Source organism: Euleptes europaea, chromosome 2 (genome assembly GCF_029931775.1).
Source record: "Euleptes europaea isolate rEulEur1 chromosome 2, rEulEur1.hap1, whole genome shotgun sequence".
In the NCBI taxonomy this organism is placed as follows: domain Eukaryota; kingdom Metazoa; phylum Chordata; class Lepidosauria; order Squamata; family Sphaerodactylidae; genus Euleptes; species Euleptes europaea.
The window spans coordinates 2,520,014-2,543,061 of NC_079313.1; the positions used below are offsets into that span (position 1 = coordinate 2,520,014).

Genomic DNA, 23,048 nt, shown 5'->3' on the forward strand with positions numbered 1-23,048 from the left:
GGCTTTCACGGTCAGAGTTCATTGGTTCTTGTAGGTTATCCGGGCTGTGTGACCGTGGTCTTGGTGTTTTCTTTCCTGACGTTTCGCCAGCGAAACGTCAGGAAAGAAAAATACCAAGACCACGGTCACACAGCCCGGATAACCTACAAGAACCAATATAAAGAACATTTTTATATATTTATATAAAATACCAATATTACAAGCCTCTAAGAAAGTGAGGTTATTACAAATGAGAGAAAGTGAGGTTGGTTATTACAAATGAGAGAATACACGGGGTGTGCGTTTCTTGCGTGCTATGCGTGTTACATATACGCAAAACGCCTTGAAATTGATAGTTTTATCACCTGGAGGTTGGCAACCTTTAAGCGGGTTGGACTAGATGACCTCGGGGGGTCCCCTTCCAACTCTATGGTTTTAGGCACTTATATACACATTTAAATTGGCTTAACAGGATTTAAAAGCTGGGGAGGGCAGATTGATGGGGATGGCGGTGGGGGGGCGGGTTCCAAAGTCGCGCGTGCGCCCTTCCGCCCGTTACGCCGCCCCTTCGCGACGTGACGCGCGTGTTGTTGTCCGGCCTTAAATAAGAGAGCGTCGCCCCCGCAAAGCCTGCCGGGAACTGTTGTTACGGCCTCGTCTCGCTCACGCGGCCGCTCTCTCGGCGCTCGGGCTCCGCCCCCTCCCAGCGCCATTGGCCGACACCGGGCTGGTGGGCGTGGCCACGGGCAGTAGGCGTCCCCACTCCTCCGGGGAACTACGCGTCCCAGGTGACACCGCGCGCGCTGGCTGGGTCTCGGCGGCGGCGGCGCTCTTTCGGGTCCGCAGCGGCTTCGTTCTCCGCCCGCGTCGTGCTCTAGGCGAGTCCCCGGCTTCGGTTGAGGCCTACTCTCCCCGTCCCTCTCCTTCCCCGGCGACATGGCGCGGCCGGCCGTGCCCAGCTCTCAGAAGGCGCTGCTGCTGGAACTGAAGGGGCTCCAGGAGGAGCCGGTGGAGGGCTTCCGAGTCAGCCTGGTGGACGAGGGGGACCTCTACAACTGGGAGGTGGCCATCTTCGGGCCGCCCAACACCCACTACGAGGGTGGCTACTTCAAAGTGAGTAAAGGGGGCTGAGGGGGGGGTGTCAGAGTTTAAACCCCCCTCCCCCCCAAAAAAGGAGAAAACAACTCTCCTGCCTTTCTCAAAAGACATCCCATAATATTAAGGGGGGGTATAATAACAGCCTTCCCCCCCCCCCATAGCCAAGTAGTTGTATAAGTACACCTAATATGGAGATGGCTACCGATGAGACAGATTTTGTTGGGGGGGGAGGAGTAAATGCTCCCCAAATTAACTCTCTGATCAGTTCGATTGATCCTAATCAATATGCCTCTTTTCATTTCTCAAAAGGCATCCCATAATATTAAGGGGGGTAGAATAACAGCCCCCCCATTTCCACCCCAAGTAGCTGTTAAAGTATGCCTAATACGGAAACAGCTACCGATGAGACAGATTTGGGGGGGGGAGTAAATACTCTCCAAATTAATTCTCTGTTCAATAGGTATCGAGTTTGATTGATCCCTAATCAATATGCCTCTGTTCATTTCTCAAAAAGCATCCCATAATATTAAGGGGGGTGGAATAACAGCCCCCCCATTTCCACCCCAAGTAGCTGTTAAAGTATGCCTAATACGGAAACAGCTACCGATGAGACAGATTTGGGGGGGGGAGTAAATACTCTCCAAATTAATTCTCTGTTCAATAGGTATCGAGTTTGATTGATCCCTAATCAATATGCCTCTGTTCATTTCTCAAAAAGCATCCCATAATATTAAGGGGGTGGAATAAGAGCCCCCCCCCAATCTCCACTCCAAGTAGATGTATAAGTATACCTAATATGGAAATAGCTACCCATGAGACAGATTTTTTTGGGGGGGGAGTAAATACTCTCCAAATTAACTCTCTGTTCAATAGGTATCGAGATTGATTTATCCCTAATCAATATGCCTCCGTTCAACAAAGGTTATCCAAGGCTGGCCTTGGCTTGTGCTTGTCAGGAGACCAGCAAAATTCAAGGGCGGGGGGGGGGGTTTCCCAGATGGAAAATATATGAGTTGGTAATTTAACCAAAAAGGGGGTGTGATGGGGGGACGCTTGGACTGTTGAGGGCTGAGTGTGTTTCAGGAGGCAGGGGATGTTGAGGGAAGTTTAGTTGACAGTGGGAAAAGGCGGGTGGGTGTGGGGGTTGTTAGTCTAACAAAGATGGATAACAAAGTTTAACAAAGATGGATAATCTTGGAGGTGATGATTGGAAGGAGGGTTTTCCTCCTGTGACTCTTTTTGTGCTCCCTCCCGCCTGTAAATATGAATAGGAATGTGAATTGGTAAAATATGAAAGTGATTACACTGTTTAAAAATTAATCCTATGAATACTAGGGAAAAGGTAGAGATGATGGAAGTAAACACCTAAATGCAAAGTGGAGGATTGTCGACTGGAGGCAACACCTTTCGACTCCTCCTTTCTGAGTAAAGGTGCGGAACGGTGTCTGTATGTTTTTGGGTTTTCGCTTCGTTCAAAATGACCCATATGCCTGAGATAATTCCCATCTTCTCCATCCTTCCATGTAATAAGTATTTGATAATTCTCTCTTGTCCCCTCTTCCAATATTCATAGGCATTTTATCTCCCCCCCTTCACTATAAACTAAATTATTGGAATGATTCCTCTCTATGATAATTGTTATTCCCAGTATTACAGTACTAGCAATCCTGTGTGTTTGTGTGGGGGGTTATGCCTATCTTCCCTTAAAGAAATAACAAGCTCTTTCCAAATAGTCTGCAGTGGTATAATTCTTCCCAATAATAGGGGAAATTCACATTTTTGTTTCCCCTGGCCCCATTTTTAACAATTATTTTAAAACCGTTGAAACTATTGCCAGTAAACAATAGGACTAGGCTAAACTCATTTTTTCTTCTTTAAGTAGCGTTAGGCATATAATCTTTTCTTCCCTTTGCCTGCAAAGTAGTGAGTTACTGGAACTAGTGGAAGTTGGAAATCTCCTCCCCTTCCAGTATCAAGTTACTGGGGCAATAGTTTGATGTTTCCTCCGGAAAATACTGTTAGAGGTGTTCCCCCTTCCTTTTGGGGGGAGGAAGGGAAGAGTGATTATTACACAATGATAACATTGGAATTAAGAATTGTCTCCTATTCTGGAGGAAGTCGTAATGGACAGGACAGGGCAGGCCTGGTCTCCTGTGGTGACTAAAACATGCGTTCAGGCAAAGTAGTCTTCAAGAGGAGAGAGCTGGTTGTTTTAGGCCCCTGAATTGATGTCTCTGAGCAGGGGACGAGAGCTATCTTTGGGGGTCTTATTTGTGAGCCCGGGCTCAGGTGAGTGAAGTTAGAGATGCTCGCTTTGTGGGGAATTATGGAAAGACAGAAGGGACCAGAAACCATTCGACTGTGTTGAGCAGGGCAGGTGCATGAAACGTTCACTTCTACTAAAGGAGGAAGCCACCAAGCCCGAGAAGCAGAGAGAATGTGAGGCTGTGCTTTTGTTATCCAGCTGGTGCTTAAAATGGAGGATACAGTCGCTTTCTGGTCATCTTCTCAGGACCTGGTAGCCAGTATTCTGTTGTCTGGGAGTCTCTTCTGTCCAAAAGTGGAAGAATGAGCAAGGCCTGAGAATTAAGAGGTGCAGAGTGACTAAAAAGGGTCGACGTCATAGGGATTCAGGGAAGTAAACAAAAGGACGCTTCCTCTAGGCCAGCTCTGGAAGATGAGGTTCCATTGGTAAGTTTACAAGCCCGTTTGGCAAGCCAGACTTCCTGCCTTTATTCCTTTCTCTCTCTTCCTGGAGAGGCTAGATGGAGACACAGCTGGCATGAGTCATCTTGAGGCTGGTTCTGATCAACTCATGAGATCAGATGGTGTTTTGCCTGGGCTGGTGACCTCCTAAAACCTAGCTCTGGAGATAAGGAAATGGTGCCCTTTATTTTATTCTTGTATTATGACAATATTGAGGATGAGGACAATGTATAACAAACATTTTAAAGCCAAGGTGCTTTGCAAGAATTCTCACAACCACCCTTTAAGGCAGGCCAGTATTATTCCCATGTTGTAGATCTCTAAGGCTTCGGATCCGACTCCCTAGCACATTCATGGTGAAAGTGATATTTGAATGACATCCACCTCAGTTTATTTCTGTGGTTACGCCAGGAGTAGATGGTTTCTCCTTGGAGGAAAGGGTTGTTGTAAACACCCACTATTGTAGATGGGATTAGAAAAATCCAAGGGACCCGAAAATAAGTTCTTGAGGTATATAGATTAACATTTTCTATCCTACTACAGGACTTGCGCTGAAAAAAGATTATGGTTTGGGCATTTAGAAGTGTATAATGTTTTTCCTTCTATGGGTCACAGGGGTTCATTCCAAGAGGGTAGCATGACCCCAAGGGTTTCTGGTGCTTGGTGGTGAGTGTAGTAATTGAAACCTTGCTTGGTACACCCCAGTAGCCAGTTGTTGAGCATGTTTGTGCATGTGTGTATGGGTTTCTATGGGGTGTTCTGTACCTACCACGGCTTCAGCGTTGTCTTGATGACACTGTAAAACTCAATATAGGTTTTCTTTAAGATTAGGTAAAAGGTAAAGGTAGCCCCCTGAGCAAGCACCAGGTCATTACTGACCTTTGGGGTGACGTCACATCCTGATGTTTACTAGGCAGACTTTGTTTACGGGGTGGTTTGCCAGCGCCTTCCCCAGTCGTCTACACATGACCCCTAGCAAGCTGGGTACTCATTTTAGGTTCCTTAGTAGATCGTGGGATTGAGAGCAGTCATCCAACGGGGAGACGGATGCGTTCTTTCCCTCACTCTTATTGAACTTTTTTTTGTCAGCAGCAGCTTAGCAGTGATAAGCATTTCCTCTTGGTGGTGGGGGGGCGGTGGGTAGAGATTTTGGCGATTCTCCGCGTGCCTGTCCTGACGTGTTCTGTCCCTTAAGCTCAGGTTCCAGGCATCCTCATCGTCGGGTTGTTTTGAATCTGAGTATTTCCTCTATGGGGAGGGCTGAGGGAGGAGAAAGCTGCTTTCCAGCGGAACGGGGTGGGGGGAGAGCGCACACACGTGAGGTGCGTGTGTGTGTTTTCCTGGTGCTTCTCCCAACAACGAGGGCTTGCGTTCTGTTACCTTCTCCCTTTGTTTGACTTGTGCGTGTGGGGTTTTTTCATTGTTTCCCGTTTGGGCAGGGGGCAAGCGTTAGTCGTTCCGGAGTGGTAGCCCCGTTAGTCGGTTGCGGCGAAAGCACACCATGATTCTCGTGGCTCTTCCGCGACTAACAAGATTTTGTTCCATCGTATGTTTTCATGGAATGGAGCCCCCCTTCGGCTGCACGTCACGTGCATTCAACGGTTGGTTCTGGTCCAAAAGGCTTGTGTTGTAAATAAGATCTCGATAGTCTGTCGAGTGCCACTGGACTCCGGTGTATTTTTAGAATCGATAGGTGTCCCTCCCTGTCTGAAAGTATTTATGTGCCTTCCCCCCCCCACCCCACAGATTTTATAACCCTAGAACAGGTTTGTGGTTTCCTGAAACGAGGGTTGTGCAGATGTGACCGTGATAAAAATCTTAAACTCGCATTAAAGCCCTTCTCGGCTCTTCGTAGTTCTGTGAAGCGGAGGGGGGTGTTGGGATTCTCAGATGAAGAGTGCCCCCCCCTCAGGACTACAGTTCCCAGGGTTTTCTGGGCCTTTCTGTGACAGTTCAGCCAAAGCAAGATGTGCTGCTCTTGTTAGAAGCAAAATTCTTCGGGCCTTAACAGCCGCCTCCGTCCCACAGACACACTAGTTCAGGGGTGTCAAACGTCAGGCCTGGGGGCTGGATCCGGCCCCATGAGAGCTCTTACCTGGCCGGCCGAGGCAGCCACCCCACCCTCCTGTCCCGATCTGGGGCAGCCACGTTCCTGTCCTGGGTTGGCGAGCTTGCTGCGGGCTGGCCAGCTGGGGCAGCCACCACCACCCCTCTCCCAATCTTAACCCTGTAAGGGTGTTATTGTTTGAGCATATTTGTATTTGAATTTTTAAAAAGTCAAAGTAAACAATATCATTAATTGGCTTTGTCTGGGTCTTCTATGAAGTTTGTATCTGCGGTACCTGGTGTTAAATTTTATGGTGCTCAGGGCCCGGCCCGACCAAGTGACATTTATGTCATATCCGGCCCTTGTATCAAATGAGATCACACACATGAACACACATGAAGCTGCCTTCTACTGAATCAGACCCTGGGTCCATCAAAGTCAGCATTGTTTACTCAGACTGGCAGCAGCTCTCCAGGGTCTCAGGCGGAGGTCTTCCACATCACCTACCTGCCTAGTCCCTTTAACTGGAGATGCCGGGGGTTGAACCTGGGACCTTCTGAGTGCCAAGCAGAGGCTCTACCACTGAGCCACAGCCCCTCCCCAGATGGACAGCCCTGCTCTAGTTCATGTCCCAGAAGAAACACTGATGTCAAGGGGTCTCCATGACTGCTCCCGTTGCGCTGGGCCGGCTGCTGCTTTTCTCTATCCCTGATTAATAGCCCTCGACACCCCCCCCAGCCATCCTCCAAAGGGAGGTGGCGGCTCAGTCCAGCAGCTGATGTCGCTGTTTCAAAACGGGCAGCGTATGTTCAGGCTGGACCGGTTCTGGACCGGTATGTTCTGGACCGGTTGTGGTTTCCGGGTTGTCTTCAAGGGCAGCCCACCGAGAGAGAGTTGCAGTAATCAAACTGTGAGGTTAGAGAAGCATGGATCGAGCGAGGCCAGATTGGCTCAGTCTAGGTAACGAGAGAGTTGGGTAATCAGATGCAGCTGATAGAAGGATCGCTTGGCCACCACACCAACCTTCTTTGCAAAGGTAGTCGTGAATTTCTGCGTTGTGCAGGGGGGTAGACTAGATGACCCTCGTGGTCCCTTCCAACTCTTTGATTCTATGAAACATCAAGGCCAAGTCTGTGACCCAAGCTCTTCACCTGCTCTGAAAAAGCCCACGTCACTCCATCTAGGACAAGTGGATTTATTCCCTCTAGATGAATATCAGACTTCCCAACTAGCATTACATCTGTCTTGTCTGGATTCAGCTTGTTCAAAATCCTCACTCTGTCGCCAGATGAAGAAGAAGAGTTGGTTTTTATACCCTGATTTTCTCTGCCTTTAAGGAGTCTCAAACCGGCTTACAATCACGTTCCCCTCCCCACAACGGACACCTTGTGAGGTAGGTGGGGTTGAGAGAGTTCTGAGAGAGCTGTGTCTAGGCCAAGGTCACCCAGCAGGCTTCATGTGGAGGAGTGGGGAAACCAATCTGGTTCTCCAGATTAGGGTCCGCCACTCATATGGAGGAGTGGGCAATCGAACACTGTTTTCCAGATTAGGGTCCACTGCTCCTAACCACTACACCTCGCCAGCCACTCCCGTCAGCCTAACCTGCTTCACTGCCTGGAGCTTTTCAGAGGAAGGGCAGGATAAAACGTACTGGATGGATGTTCTTGCCTGGTTTCGCTTGTCTTAAGGGGTGCAGAAATCTACATGGCCAATAGCCACCCATGCCCAGGGCATTGGGCTTTGCAGCTGGCATGCAAGGCTGATGCAAAGGCCCGAGAACTGGAATTTCCCAACTATTCTGGCTCCTACGTTTTTCGAAAGAATTGCGCCCCTGCCAAAGTAGATCTGTGAGATGCTCTCAGCTGGGTCAGGCCGGGGGTAGGGGAGGATTTTATTGCAGTATCCAAGCGGTTCACAGTCTCGTCGCCCTGAATAATCTTATTCAACATCTTACCACGGACGGGTGCTTCGCTTACAAGCTTTCAAATAACTGTACAAAAGTTACTAGTCCACAACTGTCACTCAATTTACAGCCTGAAAGGGGAGATAAGTAGACAGTACTGATGTTGATGGGACCAAGGGTCTGATTCAGTATGGCAGGTTCATGTGACCATCCGTGGCAAGGGGCCGTGGCTCAGTAGTAGAGCATCTGCTTGGCATGCAGAAGGTCCCAGGTTCAATCCCCAGTGGCATCTCCAGTTAAAGGGACTAGGCAACTAGGTGATGTGAAAGACCCCTGCCTGAGACCCTGGAGAGCCGCTGCCAGTCTGAGTAGGCAATACTGACTTGGATGGACCAAGGGTATGATTCAGTATAAGGCAGCTTCATGTGACCATGTGGGGGCATGGCTCAGTGGAAGAGCATCAGTGGCATGCAGAAGGTCCCAGGTTCAATCCCCGGCATCTCCAGTTAAAGGGACTAGGCAAGTAAGTGATGTGAAAGACCCCTGCCTGAGACCCTGGAGAGCCGCTGCTGGTCTGAATAGGCAATACTGACTTTGATGGACCAAGGGTCTAAGGTAGGTTCATGTGACCATGGGGGGGGCGTGGCTCAGTGATAGAACATCTGCTTGGCATGCAGAACGTCCCAGGTTCCATCCCCGGCATCTCCAGTTAAAGGGACTAGGCAGGCAGGTGATGTGAAAGACCCCTGCCTGAGACCCTGGAAAACCGCTGCCGGCCTGAATAAGCAATACTTTGATGGAACAAGGAAGGGTCTGATTCAGTATAAGGCAGCTTCATGTGTTCAAAAAGGGAGCCACCTAATTTCTCCCCCCCTTCTCGGTTGTACGGGAGTGATTCTTGTTCACCAGCCGAGGGTTTTCACAAGCCTGAACTGGTTTCAGTCCAGAGAGATTGGAGCAATCATGGGTGGGGGCCCAGACCTTATAAATTCCGGGAGGCAGGAAGGGAGCGGCTGTAGCTCTTGCATTGTGTGACTCATTGTATATATAATATAAATTGGCATGTTGTCTCGCTGTTGCAGGTGTTTTCATAGGCCGTAAAGTATCTGTGAGCCCTTCCCGGCCATTGGCTGACTTGCGTGTGTTGCCTTTTTCATTGTTGTGATGGAATGCTTCCAGCGTCAAAGACCATTTAGCTGCCGGGCGAGATCGTTTTTGCCGGCGGGGCTCTCGCACTGGGCCTGGGAAAGGAGGGATGGAATTAGGTGCGCTGGCAGGAGGGACCAGGTGGGCCGGGAAGCCCAAGACCAGTGAGAGGGGTGTGGATTGAACACGTGAAGCTGCCTTATGCTGAACCAGACCCTTGGTCCATCAAAGTGAGTATTTACTCAGACCGGCTGCAGCTCTCCAGGGCCTCAGGCAGAGGAATTTCACATCACCTACTTGCCTGGTCCCTTGAACTGGAGATGCCAGGGATTGAACCTGGCACCTTCTGCATGCCAAGCAGAGGCTCTACCACCAAGCCATGGCCCCTTCCTATCTGCTTTGTACTGAATCAGACCATTGGTCCATCAAAGTCAGTATTGTCTGCTCAGACTGGCAGTGGCTCTCCAGGGTCTCAGGTAGAGGTCTTTCACACCACCTGCCTGCCTGGTCCCTTCAACTGGAGATGCCGGGGATTAAACCTGGGGCCTTCTGCATGCCAAGCAGATGCTCTACCACTGAGCTACCGCATTTCTCTGAACTGAGGCTGCAGAGGGGACCTGAAATTTTAAACCGGCTCTTGAAACTAATCATACCCTTCTCCAAAACACACCTTTTGCCCCCTCTTCTGACCTCTGTGTGCAGGAGAGGGAAGTAAAGAGAATTTGGTTTACTTTTATGCTGTTTGGCCAGTTCGACAGGAGCCTCATCCAAAATTGCAGGGGGGAGTGGGGCAGGATCAGGGACACAAGGGTGGGGTGCGTGTCTGGCTATAACCAGCCAGACAGGCAGAATAAGGATCGAAAAAGGCTGGCCTAGAGGATCTCTGCAGCATATTTATTTGGGAAGAAGAAGAGTTGGTTTTTATACCCCAATTTTTCTCTACCTTTAAGGAGTCTCAAAACGGTTTACAATCGCCTTCCTTTCCTCTCCCCACAACAGACACCTTATGAAGTGGGTGGGGCTGAGAGGGCTCTAAGAGAACTGTGACTAGCCCAATCACCAGAAGGCGGAGGGATGGTTCAGCAGAGGTATGTAAGATCACAAGACGTGGAGTCAGTAATGTGAGGGGCGCTTATTCACCTGGAAATTGAAAACAAGTGGGTCATCCACAAGACGTCAGGGTCAGGGTGACCGAAGTCTTTGTTTGTGCAGTGTGTTACTAGCCCCGTGGAATTCTGAGTATTATGGGTTGGGCGTGATGCTTAGCATTTAAGCCCGCAGAACTGTTGCTCATCGCAAGTCGTGATACTGGGAAAGGCGGCCTCCGGTTTTGGAAAGTGTGTTTTTGGCTTGGAAGTTCTGCCGCTCCCTGTCCTGAAGGTGAACCCAGGCAAAATCCCACCCACCAATCTCCCCTCAAGTCAGAGTCTTTTATCGTTTGCTTGTCTGAATCCTGCCTCACAGCCAGAGGGGCCGTGGCTCAGTGGTAGAGCATCTGTTTGGCATGCAGAAGGGTCCCAGGTTCAGTCCCCGGCATCTCCAGTTAAAGGGACCAGGCAGATAGGTGATGTGAAAGACCTCTGCCTGAGACCCTGGAGAACTGCTGCCATTCTGAGTAGACAATACTGACTTTGGTGGATCTAGGGTTTGGTTCAGTAGAAGGCAGCTTGAGGTGTTCAAAAATGAGGCGTAAATGTAATAAAGCAAACAGCTTTGCAGGATCAGGAGGGGCCAAGGCTCAGCAGTAGACCACCGGCTTCACGTATCTGAGGCCCTGGGTTCAAACCCATGGCATCTCCAGTGAGATGCTGCTAAGACCTTGGACAGCAGCTTCAGAAGGAGACGAGCTAGAGAGGGGATGTGGCTCAGTGATAGAGCATCTGCTTGGCACGCAGAAGGTCCCAGGTTCAATTCCCTGCATCTCCAGTTAAAGGGACTAGACAAGTAGGTGATGTGGAAGACCTAAGCCTGAGACTCTGGAGAGCCGCTGCCGGTCTGAGTAGACAATACTGACTTTGATGGACCAAGGATCTGATTCAGTATAAGGAAGCTTCAGGTGTTCATGTGTTTAGAGGCTGCCAGTGGCAATCCAGTCCTCAAAGAGCCATAGAAATAAATTCAGACCTTCTCGGTGTCTGTCGGCCAGTGAGCATTCTTGGGGCTGCGCTGTTGGTTCCTCCCAGCGCATTTTCTGGCCAGTGGTTTTCTGGTGGTCTGGAAGCCGGGTGACTGTGGGCAGCAGTGGCTCTGTGCCCCCACCCGTTGAAACAGGGAAGCCAATTCTGTCCTGTTCCCCGAGACAGAGAATCTACTTCCCTCTTTCATACGAAACGGAGGGAGTCTCTGTGGACGTTAGATGGGTTGGGGGAGAGAAGGACCCGCTCTCTGTCCCTAACAAAGGACTCTCACTATGAATACAAAAGTCCTGCTGTGAAAAAAGGCAAATTCCATGCTGACCATAATTAGACGAGGAATAGAGAATAAAACTGCTGATATCATACTGCCATTGTACAAATCTCTGGTGAGACCACTCTTGGAATACTGTGTACAGTTCTGGTCACCACACCTAATAAAGGAAACTGCAGAGCTTGAGAAGGTGCAGGAAAGAGCAACCAAAATGATTAGGGGACTAGAGCAACTGTCCTATGGGGAGCGGTTAAAGCGCTTAGGGCTGTTTAGCCTGGAAAGAAGGCGGCTGAGGGGAGACATGATAGAGGTCTATAAAATTATGCATGATATGGAGAGAGTGGACAGGGAGAAGCTTTTCTCCCTCTCTCATAATACTAGAATGCAGGGTCATCTGCTGAAGCTGGAGGGTGAGAGATTCCAAACAGACAAAAGGAAGTCTTTCTTTCCACAACGCATAGTTAACTTGTGGAACTCCCTGCCCCAGGATGTTGTGATGGCTGCCAACTTGGAAGGCTTGAAGAAGGGAGTGGACATGTTCCTGGAGGAGAGGGCTATCCATGGCTACTAGCCAAAATTGATACTAGTCATGATGCATACCTGTTCTCTCCAGTCTCAAAGGGGCATGTCTATTATATTAGTTGCTGTGGAACGCAGGCAGGACAATGCTGCTGCAGTTGTCTTGTTTGTGGGCTTCCTAGAGGCACCTGGTTGGCCACTGTGTGAACAGACTGCTGAACTTGATGGGCCTGGGTCTGATCCAGCAGGGCCTTTCTTATGTTCTATTATTACTTTGTAGTAATTCAGCATAAATTAACTACCGTATATACTCGAGTATAAGCCGAGTTTTTTAGCCATTATTTTTGGCTTAAAAAACTCACCACGGCTTATACTCAGGTCAATACGGTAATTCGCCTGCCGGGCCCTCTCCCAGCGTGCTCCCGCCGGCCAGCTGATGGGCGGGCTGTCCCGCCTTCTCCCCCCCACCCCACCCGATCGCGCCTTCTGCGCGGCGGCGGTAGCGGCTTCTTCCCCCACCCCACCCGATCGCGCCTTCTGCACTGCGGCGGCAGTTTCTTACCCCACCCCACCCAATCACGCCTTCTGCGCGGCGGCAGTGGTTTCTTCACCTCCCACCCCACCCCGCCTTCTGCTTAGCAGTGGCGGTTTCTTCCCCCCCCACACCTCCCCCCCCACCCCTCCACTTCACCCGGGCCGGTCCTCCCGCTTGCCAGCTGACCCTGTGGGGCCTCCTGCGTGCAGGGAGGGGGCCGCCGCCACCGCCTGCCTGCGCGCCTGGAGCCGGGTCAGGTAAGCCTGCGGTGGGGGGGAGGGGTGCATTTCCCCCTCGGCTTATACGTGGGTGCCTAATTTTTCCCCATTTTGGGGGTGAAATTAGGCACCTCGGCTTATACTTGGGTCGGCTTATACCCGAGCATATACCGTACATCATATTTGAGATAACCGAACAACAAACACTAAAATTTTTATCAATAGTTCATGAGTTTCATATCAGAACCTTATACTTCTCTCTGTTCGCACTCCTTTCCTCTACGCCGCTTTCTAAGAACAGTATGCTCTGGTTCTGTCATCTATGAGAACTGATGTGACCGAATTCTCGGATTGCAGATTGAGGATTGGGGTGTCTGTGTGTGTGCTCAGATCCTAGCCTGCACATCAAGCACTGTGGAGGAACACAGTTGAACGCGGGTTTGCAAGAGGCGACCGGGGCTGGTTGCGCTTTCTCTGTTCATGTTTCCACTCTTCTTCCTCTGCAGGCTCGTCTCAGGTTCCCCATCGACTACCCTTATTCACCACCTGCCTTCAGATTCCTGACAAAAATGTGGCACCCTAACATATACGAGGTATGTGGCACAGTGGGTTGATTTAAATCAGGTCTGTGGAAATCACACGGGCTTTTCCGTTACAGGTAGAGTATCCTTTATGCAACGTTGTGGAGTGGTGGTTTGGAGTGGTGGACTCTGATCTGGAGAACCGGGTTTGATTCCCCAATCCTCCACATGAGCGGCGGAGGCTTACCTGTCGAACCGGGTTCGATTCCCCACTCCTACGTGTGAGTGGCAGACTCTAATCTGGAGAACATGATTCCCCACTCCTACACATGAAGTCAGCTGGGTGACCTTGGGCTAGTCACACTCAGCCTCACCTACCTCACAGAGGGTCTGTTGGGAGGGGAAGGGAAGGTGATCGTAAGCCGGTTTGATTCTTCCTTAAGTGGTAGAGAAAGTCGGCATATAAAAAACAACTCTTCTTCTTATCCGGACATCCCATATCCAGACTGATCTAAAAGCTGGACCCTTCGAGCCGGCATGCAGGCAGTTCCGTGCTGACTGCTTTCAATGTTTCCTCTCACCTAAAACAATAAAGTACAGTGTACCTTGCATCGTAGGTGGAGACTGAAATCCCGCCATTGTTCGCTTGTTGTTGCTCTTGTTTAACAGCCATTATTGTTCGATTTTTACATCAATGATATGGTAGCATGTTTAAACAAGCAAGAGCTGCACCCCCCAAAACTGGTGGACAGGCACATTCCTCTGTTACTATATGCGGACAATGCCGTTCTTCTTTCTAGAACACCTATTGGCATCAGGAGGGCATTGCGCCTGCTTGCGATCTGTTGCACTGACAATCAACTCAAGGTTAATCACTCAAAAACTAAAGTAATGGTCTTTGCCAATAAACCAAAACTGCACTCCTGGAGTCTGAATGGGATTAAGATAGAGCAGGTACACTGCTATAAATACCTGGGTGTGGTCTTTCAGGCAACAGGAATTCTCACATAGCCCATGTCTCCGCCAATGCCCAAAAAAGTGCCGCAGCTATATTAAAAAAAATTTGGACGCTCGGTTACAGCTGCTGTTAAGTTGTATAAAGCCAAAACCCTTTCCCAAATGTTATATGGGGGGCCGCTTATTAACACAGCAAATTACTCCAGGTTGGAGAAAATCCAATCCAAATTCCTGAGAGCTGTACTACAAGTCCCTCCCAGTGTCTCCAATGCTGCAATTCGAGTGGAGACGGGAAGTAACAATTGAAGCAAGGATATGGATTGTCTCGATCTCCTATTGGCTCAAAATAGCTTCACGTCAAAGGACTTGTTGACTTAATTTTGTATGACACTTTTGTTTCCCCCTGGTTGAGAAATCTGATTTATGCTAATTCCAAACATGTAATATTTTTTAAATTATGCACTTAACGGCTTTTATGAGTGAGAGATTGTAAGATGTTATAGGGGCTCACACTTGATACACTTTTATATGTGTTATGTAATGTATGTATGTCTGGTATGTTTTTATGCTGGTCTTGGACCGTATTAAACTCTTTGTACTTTTGTAACAGCTGATACAGTTGTTCTGTTGATATAGTGACACCTTTGCTTTCTGATGGTTCAGTGTGCGCAAAATTATTAAAAATAATTTTTTTAAATTACATTCAGGCTATGTGTATAAAGTGTATATAAAACAAATGAATTTGGGTCCCATCCACAAGATATCTCACTATGTATATACAGCAATTCCAACCTACGGAAAGATCCGAAATACGGACCACTTCTGGTCCCAAGCAGTCCGGATCAGGGATACTCAGCCTGTAATACTTTTTTTGTTTTGTTTTTTTGCGTGAACGATGTGCTCATCGGATCACTAAACATGCTAATGTCCAGCTAAACAAGAGTATTTATTCCATCAAGGAAGGTGTAACTCGGTTATCATTTTTAGATTGTTCCTAATACTAGGAAATAGCACATAATAGCTTATTAAATGGATAATTTTTGCTTCTTACGTATATCATGGTGCTGAACTCCAAGAATGTTAAGTAGAGGTAAATTGCCTGCAAAATAGTACCTGTTGGCCTGTATCCAGTGATTCAATTACAAGGAATTCAGGGCCCACTTTGGAAGAGAGAGAGAGCAATGGTTTTCCCCTCCCATTTTTAGGCCTTTGCTGCCTGTGCTGCTGTTTATTTAGTACATTTTTGTCTACCCCTCCCTCCAAGGAGCCACGGTTGAGGTTCGTGGTTTTTCTCCCTGCTCCATTTTATCCTAATGAGGTAGCTTAGTTTGAGCAAGTGGGTGGATTGTCATGAGATGAAAATGGCTGTGCTGGGTTGGGAGATGAAGGGTTGGTAAATTAAACTGAGCTCTGACCTGGAGGGCCGACGCTATCCCACTCTCGTCAGATTTCAAAAGTGAAGCAGGGTCAGCCCTGGTTAATCCTTGGATGGGAGACGACCAAGGAAGTGAAGGGTTGCTATGCAGAGGCAGGCAATGGCAAACCATCTCTGAGCATCTCTTGCCCTGACCTGGATGGCCCAAGTTAGCCTGATCCTGTCAGATCTCGGAAGCTAAGCAGGGTCACCCCTGGTTAGTCTTGGATGGGAGACCACCAAGGAAGTCTCAGGGTGGTTATGCAGAGGCAGAAAATGGCAAACCACCTCTGTATGTCTTTTGCCCTGACCTGGATGGCCCAGGATAGCCTGATCTCATCAAATCTCAGAAGCTGAGCAAGGTCAGCCCTGGTTAATCTTTGGATTGGGAGATCACCAAGGAAGTGAAGGGTTGCTATGCAGAGGCAGGCAATGGCAAACCTCTGAATGTCTCTTGCCTTGAAATCCTGATGGGGTTGCCATGAGTCGGCTGCAACTTGAAGGCGCTTTCCACCACCAAATTGAACTGAGCAAATTGGTTCTTCGTTTATATAGAGGCTAGAACTCAGGCTATTAAAGAGAGCCAGCCGTTACCTTTTTAACATGCTTGTCTTCAGCTTTAATTATAACCAGGCGATCTTTAAAGGAAGAAGCTGGGCATTTTTTTAACGGCTAAATCATTTTAAAGCATTGATTTTATTCACTCTGGTAAGCCTGGTCAGCCTTATCATGCCAGGGATTGGCATGAGCCAGAATGCATCAGTGTTTGCGTGAATTGTAGTTGGAGTGGTTAAAATAGGCCCTGCCCGCTTTCCTTGTCCCCTTCCGATCCCCAAATAGTTTTGTGGTTCTGCCTTTGCTTGCTCTCCTGCCCTGAGAATCCCTCCTTTGCTTTCCCTTCTCTGTAAAGCCTTTGCCTAAATTTCTCCTTAGGGGAGGGGCTGTGGTCAGTGGTAGAGCATCTGCTTGGCCTGCAGAAGATCCCAGGTTCAATCCCTGGCATCTTCAGTTAAAGGGCAGGTAGGTGATGTGAAAGACCTCTGTCTGAGACCCTGGAGAGCCGCTGCCAGTCTGAGTAGGCAATACTGCCTTTGATGGACCAAGGGTCTGATTCAGTATCCGGCACCTTCATGTGTTAGTCTTCACCCACAGCAAGGCCCCCAAGTAGCCGCGGCTCCGCTGCCTCCCAGCCTTCTAGGGTTGCCAGGTCCCCCCTCTCCATTGGCGGGAGGTTTTTGGGGTGGGGCTGGGATGGCGATTACATGCGTGTGGCGTGATTATGTCACTTCCAGACTTACCCCTGAAGTACCGCATCGCAACAGGATGCTTTAGCAGTTTTGAGTGCTAAAGCAGCCCAAACCACCGCTTTTAACCACTACACCACACTGGCTCAATCGCATATATTGTTTAGGCTTCACAATATTACCATGTTACAGCTAATTGGAACAAGGTCACAGCTGTTAAACTGCTTTGAAACCACTGCGTAACTAAAAAAAGTCCACATTTTTACATGTGATGATATTTTTGTAACTGCAGTCTCTTTATTTAGAGAGCCAGTGTTGTGCAGTGGTTTGGAGCAGTGGAGTCTGATCTGGAGAACCGGGTTCAATTCCCCACTCCTCCACATGAGCAGCGGAGGCTAATCTGGTGAACTGGGTTGGTTTCCCCACTCCTCCACATGAAGCCTTCTGGGTGATCTTGGGCTAGTCACAGCTCTCTTAGAGCTCTCTCAGCCTCACCTACCTCACAGGGTGTCTGTTGTGTGGCGGGGAAGGGAAGGTGATTGTAAGCCGGTTTGAGTCTCCCTTAAGTGGTAGAGAAAGTCGGCACATAAAAACCAATCTTCTTTATTTAAAACATGTTTTGTAACTATGGTTTAACATGGTAATATTGGGAAGCTTAAACAATATATGTGTTTTGTATAGCTTTAAACACATATGTTAATTTGTAAGCATTGTATGATAATATTTGATAATTTCAACATTTGGGGTATTTTTAAATTTTCTGTTCTAAATTGGACAGGGAGGGCAGCAGGAGCCAGAACTAAATGACCCCCCCCCCGCCCCCAGCAGGAGCGTTTGTGGGCCCTTGTGGAGGAAAGAGCTTGTCTTGAAAGCTTGTATCGTGATAGGGAACCAGAGTCCTCTTAGGAGGACAAAGGATTTGCACCTGCCGGTAGACTGGCTGGCTTTGCCACATTTTAATCCATTGTTCTCTCACATTCCCCCACCACCACTCCTTCAGACTGGAGATGTTTGCATCTCCATCCTTCACCCACCGGTGGATGACCCGCAAAGTGGGGAGCTGCCTTCGGAAAGATGGAATCCTACCCAGAACGTGAGGTGAGCCACTGATTTCTGATTCCAAACAATCTGAAAGAATGGGGCCTATCTAGATGTGTTTGTGCGTATATGGTCTTTCTTCAAAATGATGGCTGCTACAACTTCCTTTGAGAGCCAGTGTGGTGCGGTGGTTAAGAGGGGTGCACTCTGATCTGGAAAACAGGATTGATTCCCCACTCCTCCACGTGAGCGGCGGACTCTAATCTGGAGAACTGGGTTCGATTCCCCGCTCCTCCACACGAGCGGTGGTTAAGAGCGGTGGACTCTAATCTGAAGAACTGGGTTTGATTCCCCACTTCTCCACATGAAGCCTGCTGGGGTGGCCTCGGGCCATTCACGGTTCTCTCCAAACTCTCTCAGCCCACTCGGAGGCAGGCAATGGCAAACCACCTCTGAACGTCTCTTGCCTTGAAGACCCTGTGGGGTTGCCATAGGTCAGCTGTGACTTGACAGCCCCCTTCCACCACCACAGCTTCCTTTAGATAGCGATGCCTCATGAGGGTAGATATTCTTTATTTACGTTATCCATAGTCTGCCTTTCTCACTGAGATGAATGGCAAAGTACAAATGCAGTCAGCAGCATGGGACGTCCAATAAAACAGCACGGCTGGGTTTGGACTGCAGAAGTCTGAAACAGAGCCGAAAGAAACCGGACACAAAGCATATGCATTTAAACGTGACCTGTTAAGAGGAGCTCCAAAGGGAGGTGGGGTGGGGAGAGAGATGTAAAAGTTTTTAGAATCCTTTGCACCAGACAGTGAATATCTGGATATCTCATCCCCAACCAGAAGCATGGTGAGCTGACTGGTCTAGGGCCAGGCCTTAGGTAATGGGGGTTACGGGCAGCACAGGGAAGGGGTTGTAGCTCAGTGGCAGAGCCTCTGCTTGGCATGCAGAAGGTCCTCGGTTCAGTCCCCGGCATCTCCAGTTAAAGGGACTAGGTGTGTAGGTGATGTGAAAGACCCCTGCCTGAGACACTGGAGAGCCATGGAGAGGGGTCGTGACTCAGTGGTAGAGCCTCTGCTTCGCATGCAGAAGGTCCCAGGTTCAATCCCCGGCATCTCCAGTTGAAGGGACTAGGCAGGTAGGTGATGTGAAAGACCTCTGCCTGAGACCCTGGAGAGCCGCTGCAGGCCTGAGTAGACAGTACTGACTTTGATGGACCTGGTGACTGATTCAGTATATGGCAGCTTCATGTGATCAGACAACAAGACTCCCGAGGCTGGATTGGGGTGTTCCAGACTGCCAGTTCCCTTTATGGACCATTTTTAGAACATGGACTTTCTTAAGTGAAGAAAAGGCAAGCCTGTGTGAAAGATGGAAGAAGGGAAAAGAGTCCCTTTGTCAGAGTGGGCCGTTACCCTCTGTGAAGCTTACAGAGTGTCACGTGAAGATGCCTGCCTTCGATGACTGGTTTTTGGCAGTAGGCTGTGGACTGAGGCAGATCACGAGAGGGAGGGCAGGAAGGGTTGCGTTGGTGCTTGGCTCTCGTGGCCCTTTCTTGCATGCCCAGGGTAGTGCCGATCGCCACTTTGGGGTCAGGAAGCCATTTTCCTCCAGGCTAGATTGGCCAGGGATCGTGGAAGATTTTTTTTTTTTGGCCATCATCTGGACATGGAGTAGGGTCATTGGGGGTATGTTTAGCCTAGAGAGGAGAAGACAGAGGGGATACGATAACCATCTTCAAGTACTTGAAGGGCTGTCATATAGAGGAGAGTGCCAAGCTGTTTTCTGTTGCCCCAGAAGGTCAGATCAGAACCAACAGGTTGAAAATAAATCAAAAGAGTTTCTGGCTAAACATTAGGAAGAACTTTCCAACAATCAGAGTGGTTCCTCAGTGGAACAGGCTTCCTGGGGAGGTGGTGGGCTCTCCTTCTTTGGATGTTTTTAAGCAGAGGCTAGATGCCCATCTGCCAGCAATGCTGATTCTGTGAACTTAGGCAGTTCATGAGAGGGAGGGCAGGAATGGTTGTGTCAGTGCTTGGCTCTCATGGCCCTTTCTTGCATTCCCAGGGTAGTGCTGGTCACCACTTTGGGATCAGGAAGCAATTTTCCTCTAGGCCAGATTGGCCAGGGATCCTGGAGGTTTTTTTTTTTTTTTGCCATCTTCTGGGCATGGAGCGGAGGTCACTGGGGGTTTGGGGAGGCAGGTAGTTGTGAATTTCCTGCATTGCGCAGGGGGTTGGACTAGATGGCCCTTCCAACTCTATGATTCCATGAACGGGCAATTTGCCTCCTGGTGCTTTTTGGTTCAGCAGAGAGTATACGTGCAGCCAGTCAGGTCTTCTTTTGGCAAGGACCCTTACAATTCCGGTTGTTTCTGGCTGCTTCTCCTGTAATTTGGCAGCAGCTTTTCTGCTCTGGCTGATTCTCCAGTCTGTCTCCTGTTAACTCTCTTGTTTTCCTCTCCCCCACCCCACCCCGCCTCGTACCAGGACAATCCTCCTCAGCGTGATCTCGCTGCTCAATGAACCAAACACATTCTCTCCGGCCAACGTTGATGCTTCTGTGATGTACAGGAAGTGGAAGGAGAGTAAAGGGAAGGATCAGGAATACACAGATATCATCAGGTGGGTGGGGTGGTGGTGTAGTGGCTAAGAGCGGTGATTTGGAGCGGTGGAGTCTGATCTGGAGAACTGGGTTCTATTCCCCACTCCTTCCACATGAGCAGCGGAGGCTAATCTGGTGAACTGGATTTGTTTCCCCGCTCCTACACATAAAGCCTGCTGGGTGACCTTGGGCTAGTCACAGCTCTCTTAGAGCTCTCTCAGCCCCACCCACCTCACAGGGTGTCTGTTGTGGGGAGGGGAAGGGAAGGTGGTCGTAAGCCGGTTTGAGTCTCCCTTAAGTGGCACAGAAAGTCGGCGTATAAAAAACAACTCTTATTCTTGTAAACTACCGGGTCTCCGGAGAAGATGGGGGGTAAAAAGGTTTTGCTCAGCAGCCCTCTTATATCAGTGTGTTGTGTCCCCCTCCTGCTTTCCAGGAAGCAAGTCCTCGGGACCAAGGTAGAAGCCGAGCGAGACGGGGTGAAGGTTCCCACCACGCTGGCCGAGTACTGCGTGAAAACAAAGACTCCCGCGCCGGACGAGGGCTCCGACCTCTTCTACGACGACTACTATGAGGACGACGAGATGGATGACGAAGTCGACAGCTGCTATGGCGACGAGGACGACTCCGGCAACGAGGAATCTTGATGAGGGGTCCCCTCCTGAGGCGCCTCCTCCCTCTCCTCCCCCCACCCCACCCCTCGCACCCCGCTGCCTCCTGAGGGTAGCAATAAACTGTCTTGACATTTTTTTGTACTTGAACCCAGGAGGCAACCCGCCGGCTGAGACCCGCGACCCTGTTTTAGCCCCGAGACAAAACTCTCTACCTCAAAAAAAAAAAAAAAAAAAGGGAGACTCGGCTTCTGCTTGAAGGGGCGGGGGGGTGTGGTGCGCGCTGCAGGGGCCTGCGGTTTTTGTGTCTTCTCCAGCTGGGAGAATGGAAGGAGAGGGTAGCCGGTCCCTGCAGACCCATCCCCAGTTGTCGCTGGGAATCAAGCAGGTGTTTCCTGCCGGCATTAAAGAGAAGGCAAAGGATGCTTCCCCTCACCCACCCCAGCCCTGCAAGGATATCTTAACGGCACAGTGTATTCTTTGTGCTGTTTTTTTTTTTTTTTAATGCCATGTTACTTTGGGAGACTTCTTAGCAAGGGCTGTTTTAGGAAAGCAGGGTGGGCAGAATAGGCAGTCGAGCACATTGGCTGTAGTTTTTCCCCTAGCCTGTCCTTTTTTTTCTTCGAAATTCCCACGCCAGAGCCTGACCGAAATCGCAATGCCGCTTTTAGCCACTGGAGGGCACTCGAGTTCCTTTTCCAGTTTCCCCAAGTTCTAAATTCCTCCGCTGCTTGGGGGGTCCGGCCCCCAACGCTTTTTTTTTGGGGGGGGGCTCATTTGCAACTGGGATATGTGAGAAAACCAGTGGGGGCTGCTGGAAAGAGGTGGGAGTTCAGGGGCAGATGATGATGGGGGGAAGAGAGGAAACTCCCCCCCCCCCCCGTCAACACAGGGTGGGCGTTCTTGCTTTTGTGGTCTTTATTTTTCCCCCCTCATGATTTTGAAGCTATTTAATAAAAGGACTTTGAAATGAAGGTGCATATAAACGCTTGGCACTGCCCAAGTGCTGCCTGCAGTAGGGATAAGGTGTTCATGTTGGAACAGATGGTCAGGCGTATTTATATGTGTGTTAAGTGCCATCAAGTCGCTTCCTACTCATGGAGACCCTATGAATCAATGTCCTCCAAACCTATCTTTGACAGCCTTGCTCAGGTCTTTCAAATTGAGGGTCGTGGCTTCCTTTATTGAGTCCATCCATCTCTTGTTGGGTCTTTTCCTGCTGCCCTGAACTTTTCCTAGCATGACTGTCTTTTCTAGTGGCTCTTGTCTTCTCATAATGTGACCAAAATACGATGCCCTCAGTTCAGTCATTTTAGCTTCTAGGGTCAGTTCAGGCTTGATTTGATCTATAACCCACTGATTGTGAGGCTTTAAGAGGGGAGTGGACATGTTCATGGAAGAGAGGAGTATTCATGGCTGCTAGCAAAAATGGCTACTAGTCATGATGCATACCTATTCTCTCCAGGATCAGAGGAGCATGCTGAATATATTAGGTGCTGTAAAACACAGGCAGGGTAATGCTGCTGCAGTCGTCTTGTTTGTGGACTTCCTGGAGGCACCTAGTTGGCCACTGTGTGAACAGACTGCTGGACTTGATGGGCCTGGGTCTGATCCAGCATGGCATTTCTTATATTCTTATGATTTGCTTTTTTGGCAGTCCATGGTATCCATAACAAGCTCCTCCAACACCACATTTCAAAGGAATCTGTTCCTATCAGCTTTCACACTCGTATTTATATACTCACATTTATTTCCAGAGGCTTTCAAGTTGGCAATTCTTTGTGAAGGGTTTTGGGTTTGCTCCACAAGGGCCTGCCCTCTTGCCTCACTGCTGTCTTGTTTTGTGTGCTTTAAAAGACCCCTGTGGCTAAATCTCGGGGGCAGTTTGCACCAAGCAGTCTGTCTTACATGGCAAGCCTGTATTTGGGTTTCTGATCTTCTCAACGAACCCCCTCTGATAAATGTCCAGGTACTTCAGGCTCGGCCAGGGACCCCTTAGGAGCGTCACTGCCCTGTAACATGTCTCAGTCTTTGGCAGTGTTCCAAAGATCTGCTGGAGATGGCGTGAGCTGATCTGGAAGCGGTTCCCTGAAGAC

The 23,048-nt window shown here is 49.3% G+C and overlaps 2 protein-coding genes across 2 annotated transcripts in view; both read left to right on the forward strand.

The window, feature by feature from the left end:
- LOC130493984 (hippocampus abundant transcript 1 protein-like) overlaps positions 1-23,048 on the forward strand; it is a 163,714-nt gene that overhangs the window by 77,188 nt on the left and 63,478 nt on the right. The gene's annotated exons all lie outside the window — the stretch shown is intronic.
- Positions 916-20,988, forward strand: CDC34 (cell division cycle 34, ubiqiutin conjugating enzyme). The gene is made up of 5 exons (XM_056867617.1): positions 916-1,092; positions 13,064-13,150; positions 17,694-17,791; positions 20,227-20,361; positions 20,778-20,988. The coding sequence occupies exons 1-5, from the start codon at positions 916-918 to the stop codon at positions 20,986-20,988; spliced, it is 708 nt and encodes a 235-aa protein (XP_056723595.1).

Bases quoted from the DNA above. Each gene is read 5' to 3' on its own strand.
- CDC34 (XM_056867617.1), top strand. From the start codon at position 916: ATGGCGCGGCCGGCCGTGCCCAGCTCTCAGAAGGCGCTGCTGCTGGAA. The intron at 13,151-17,693 runs GTATGTGGCACA...CCACTCCTTCAG, and splicing joins GGCACCCTAACATATACGAG to ACTGGAGATGTTTGCATCTC. The intron at 17,792-20,226 runs GTGAGCCACTGA...GCCTCGTACCAG, and splicing joins AATCCTACCCAGAACGTGAG to GACAATCCTCCTCAGCGTGA.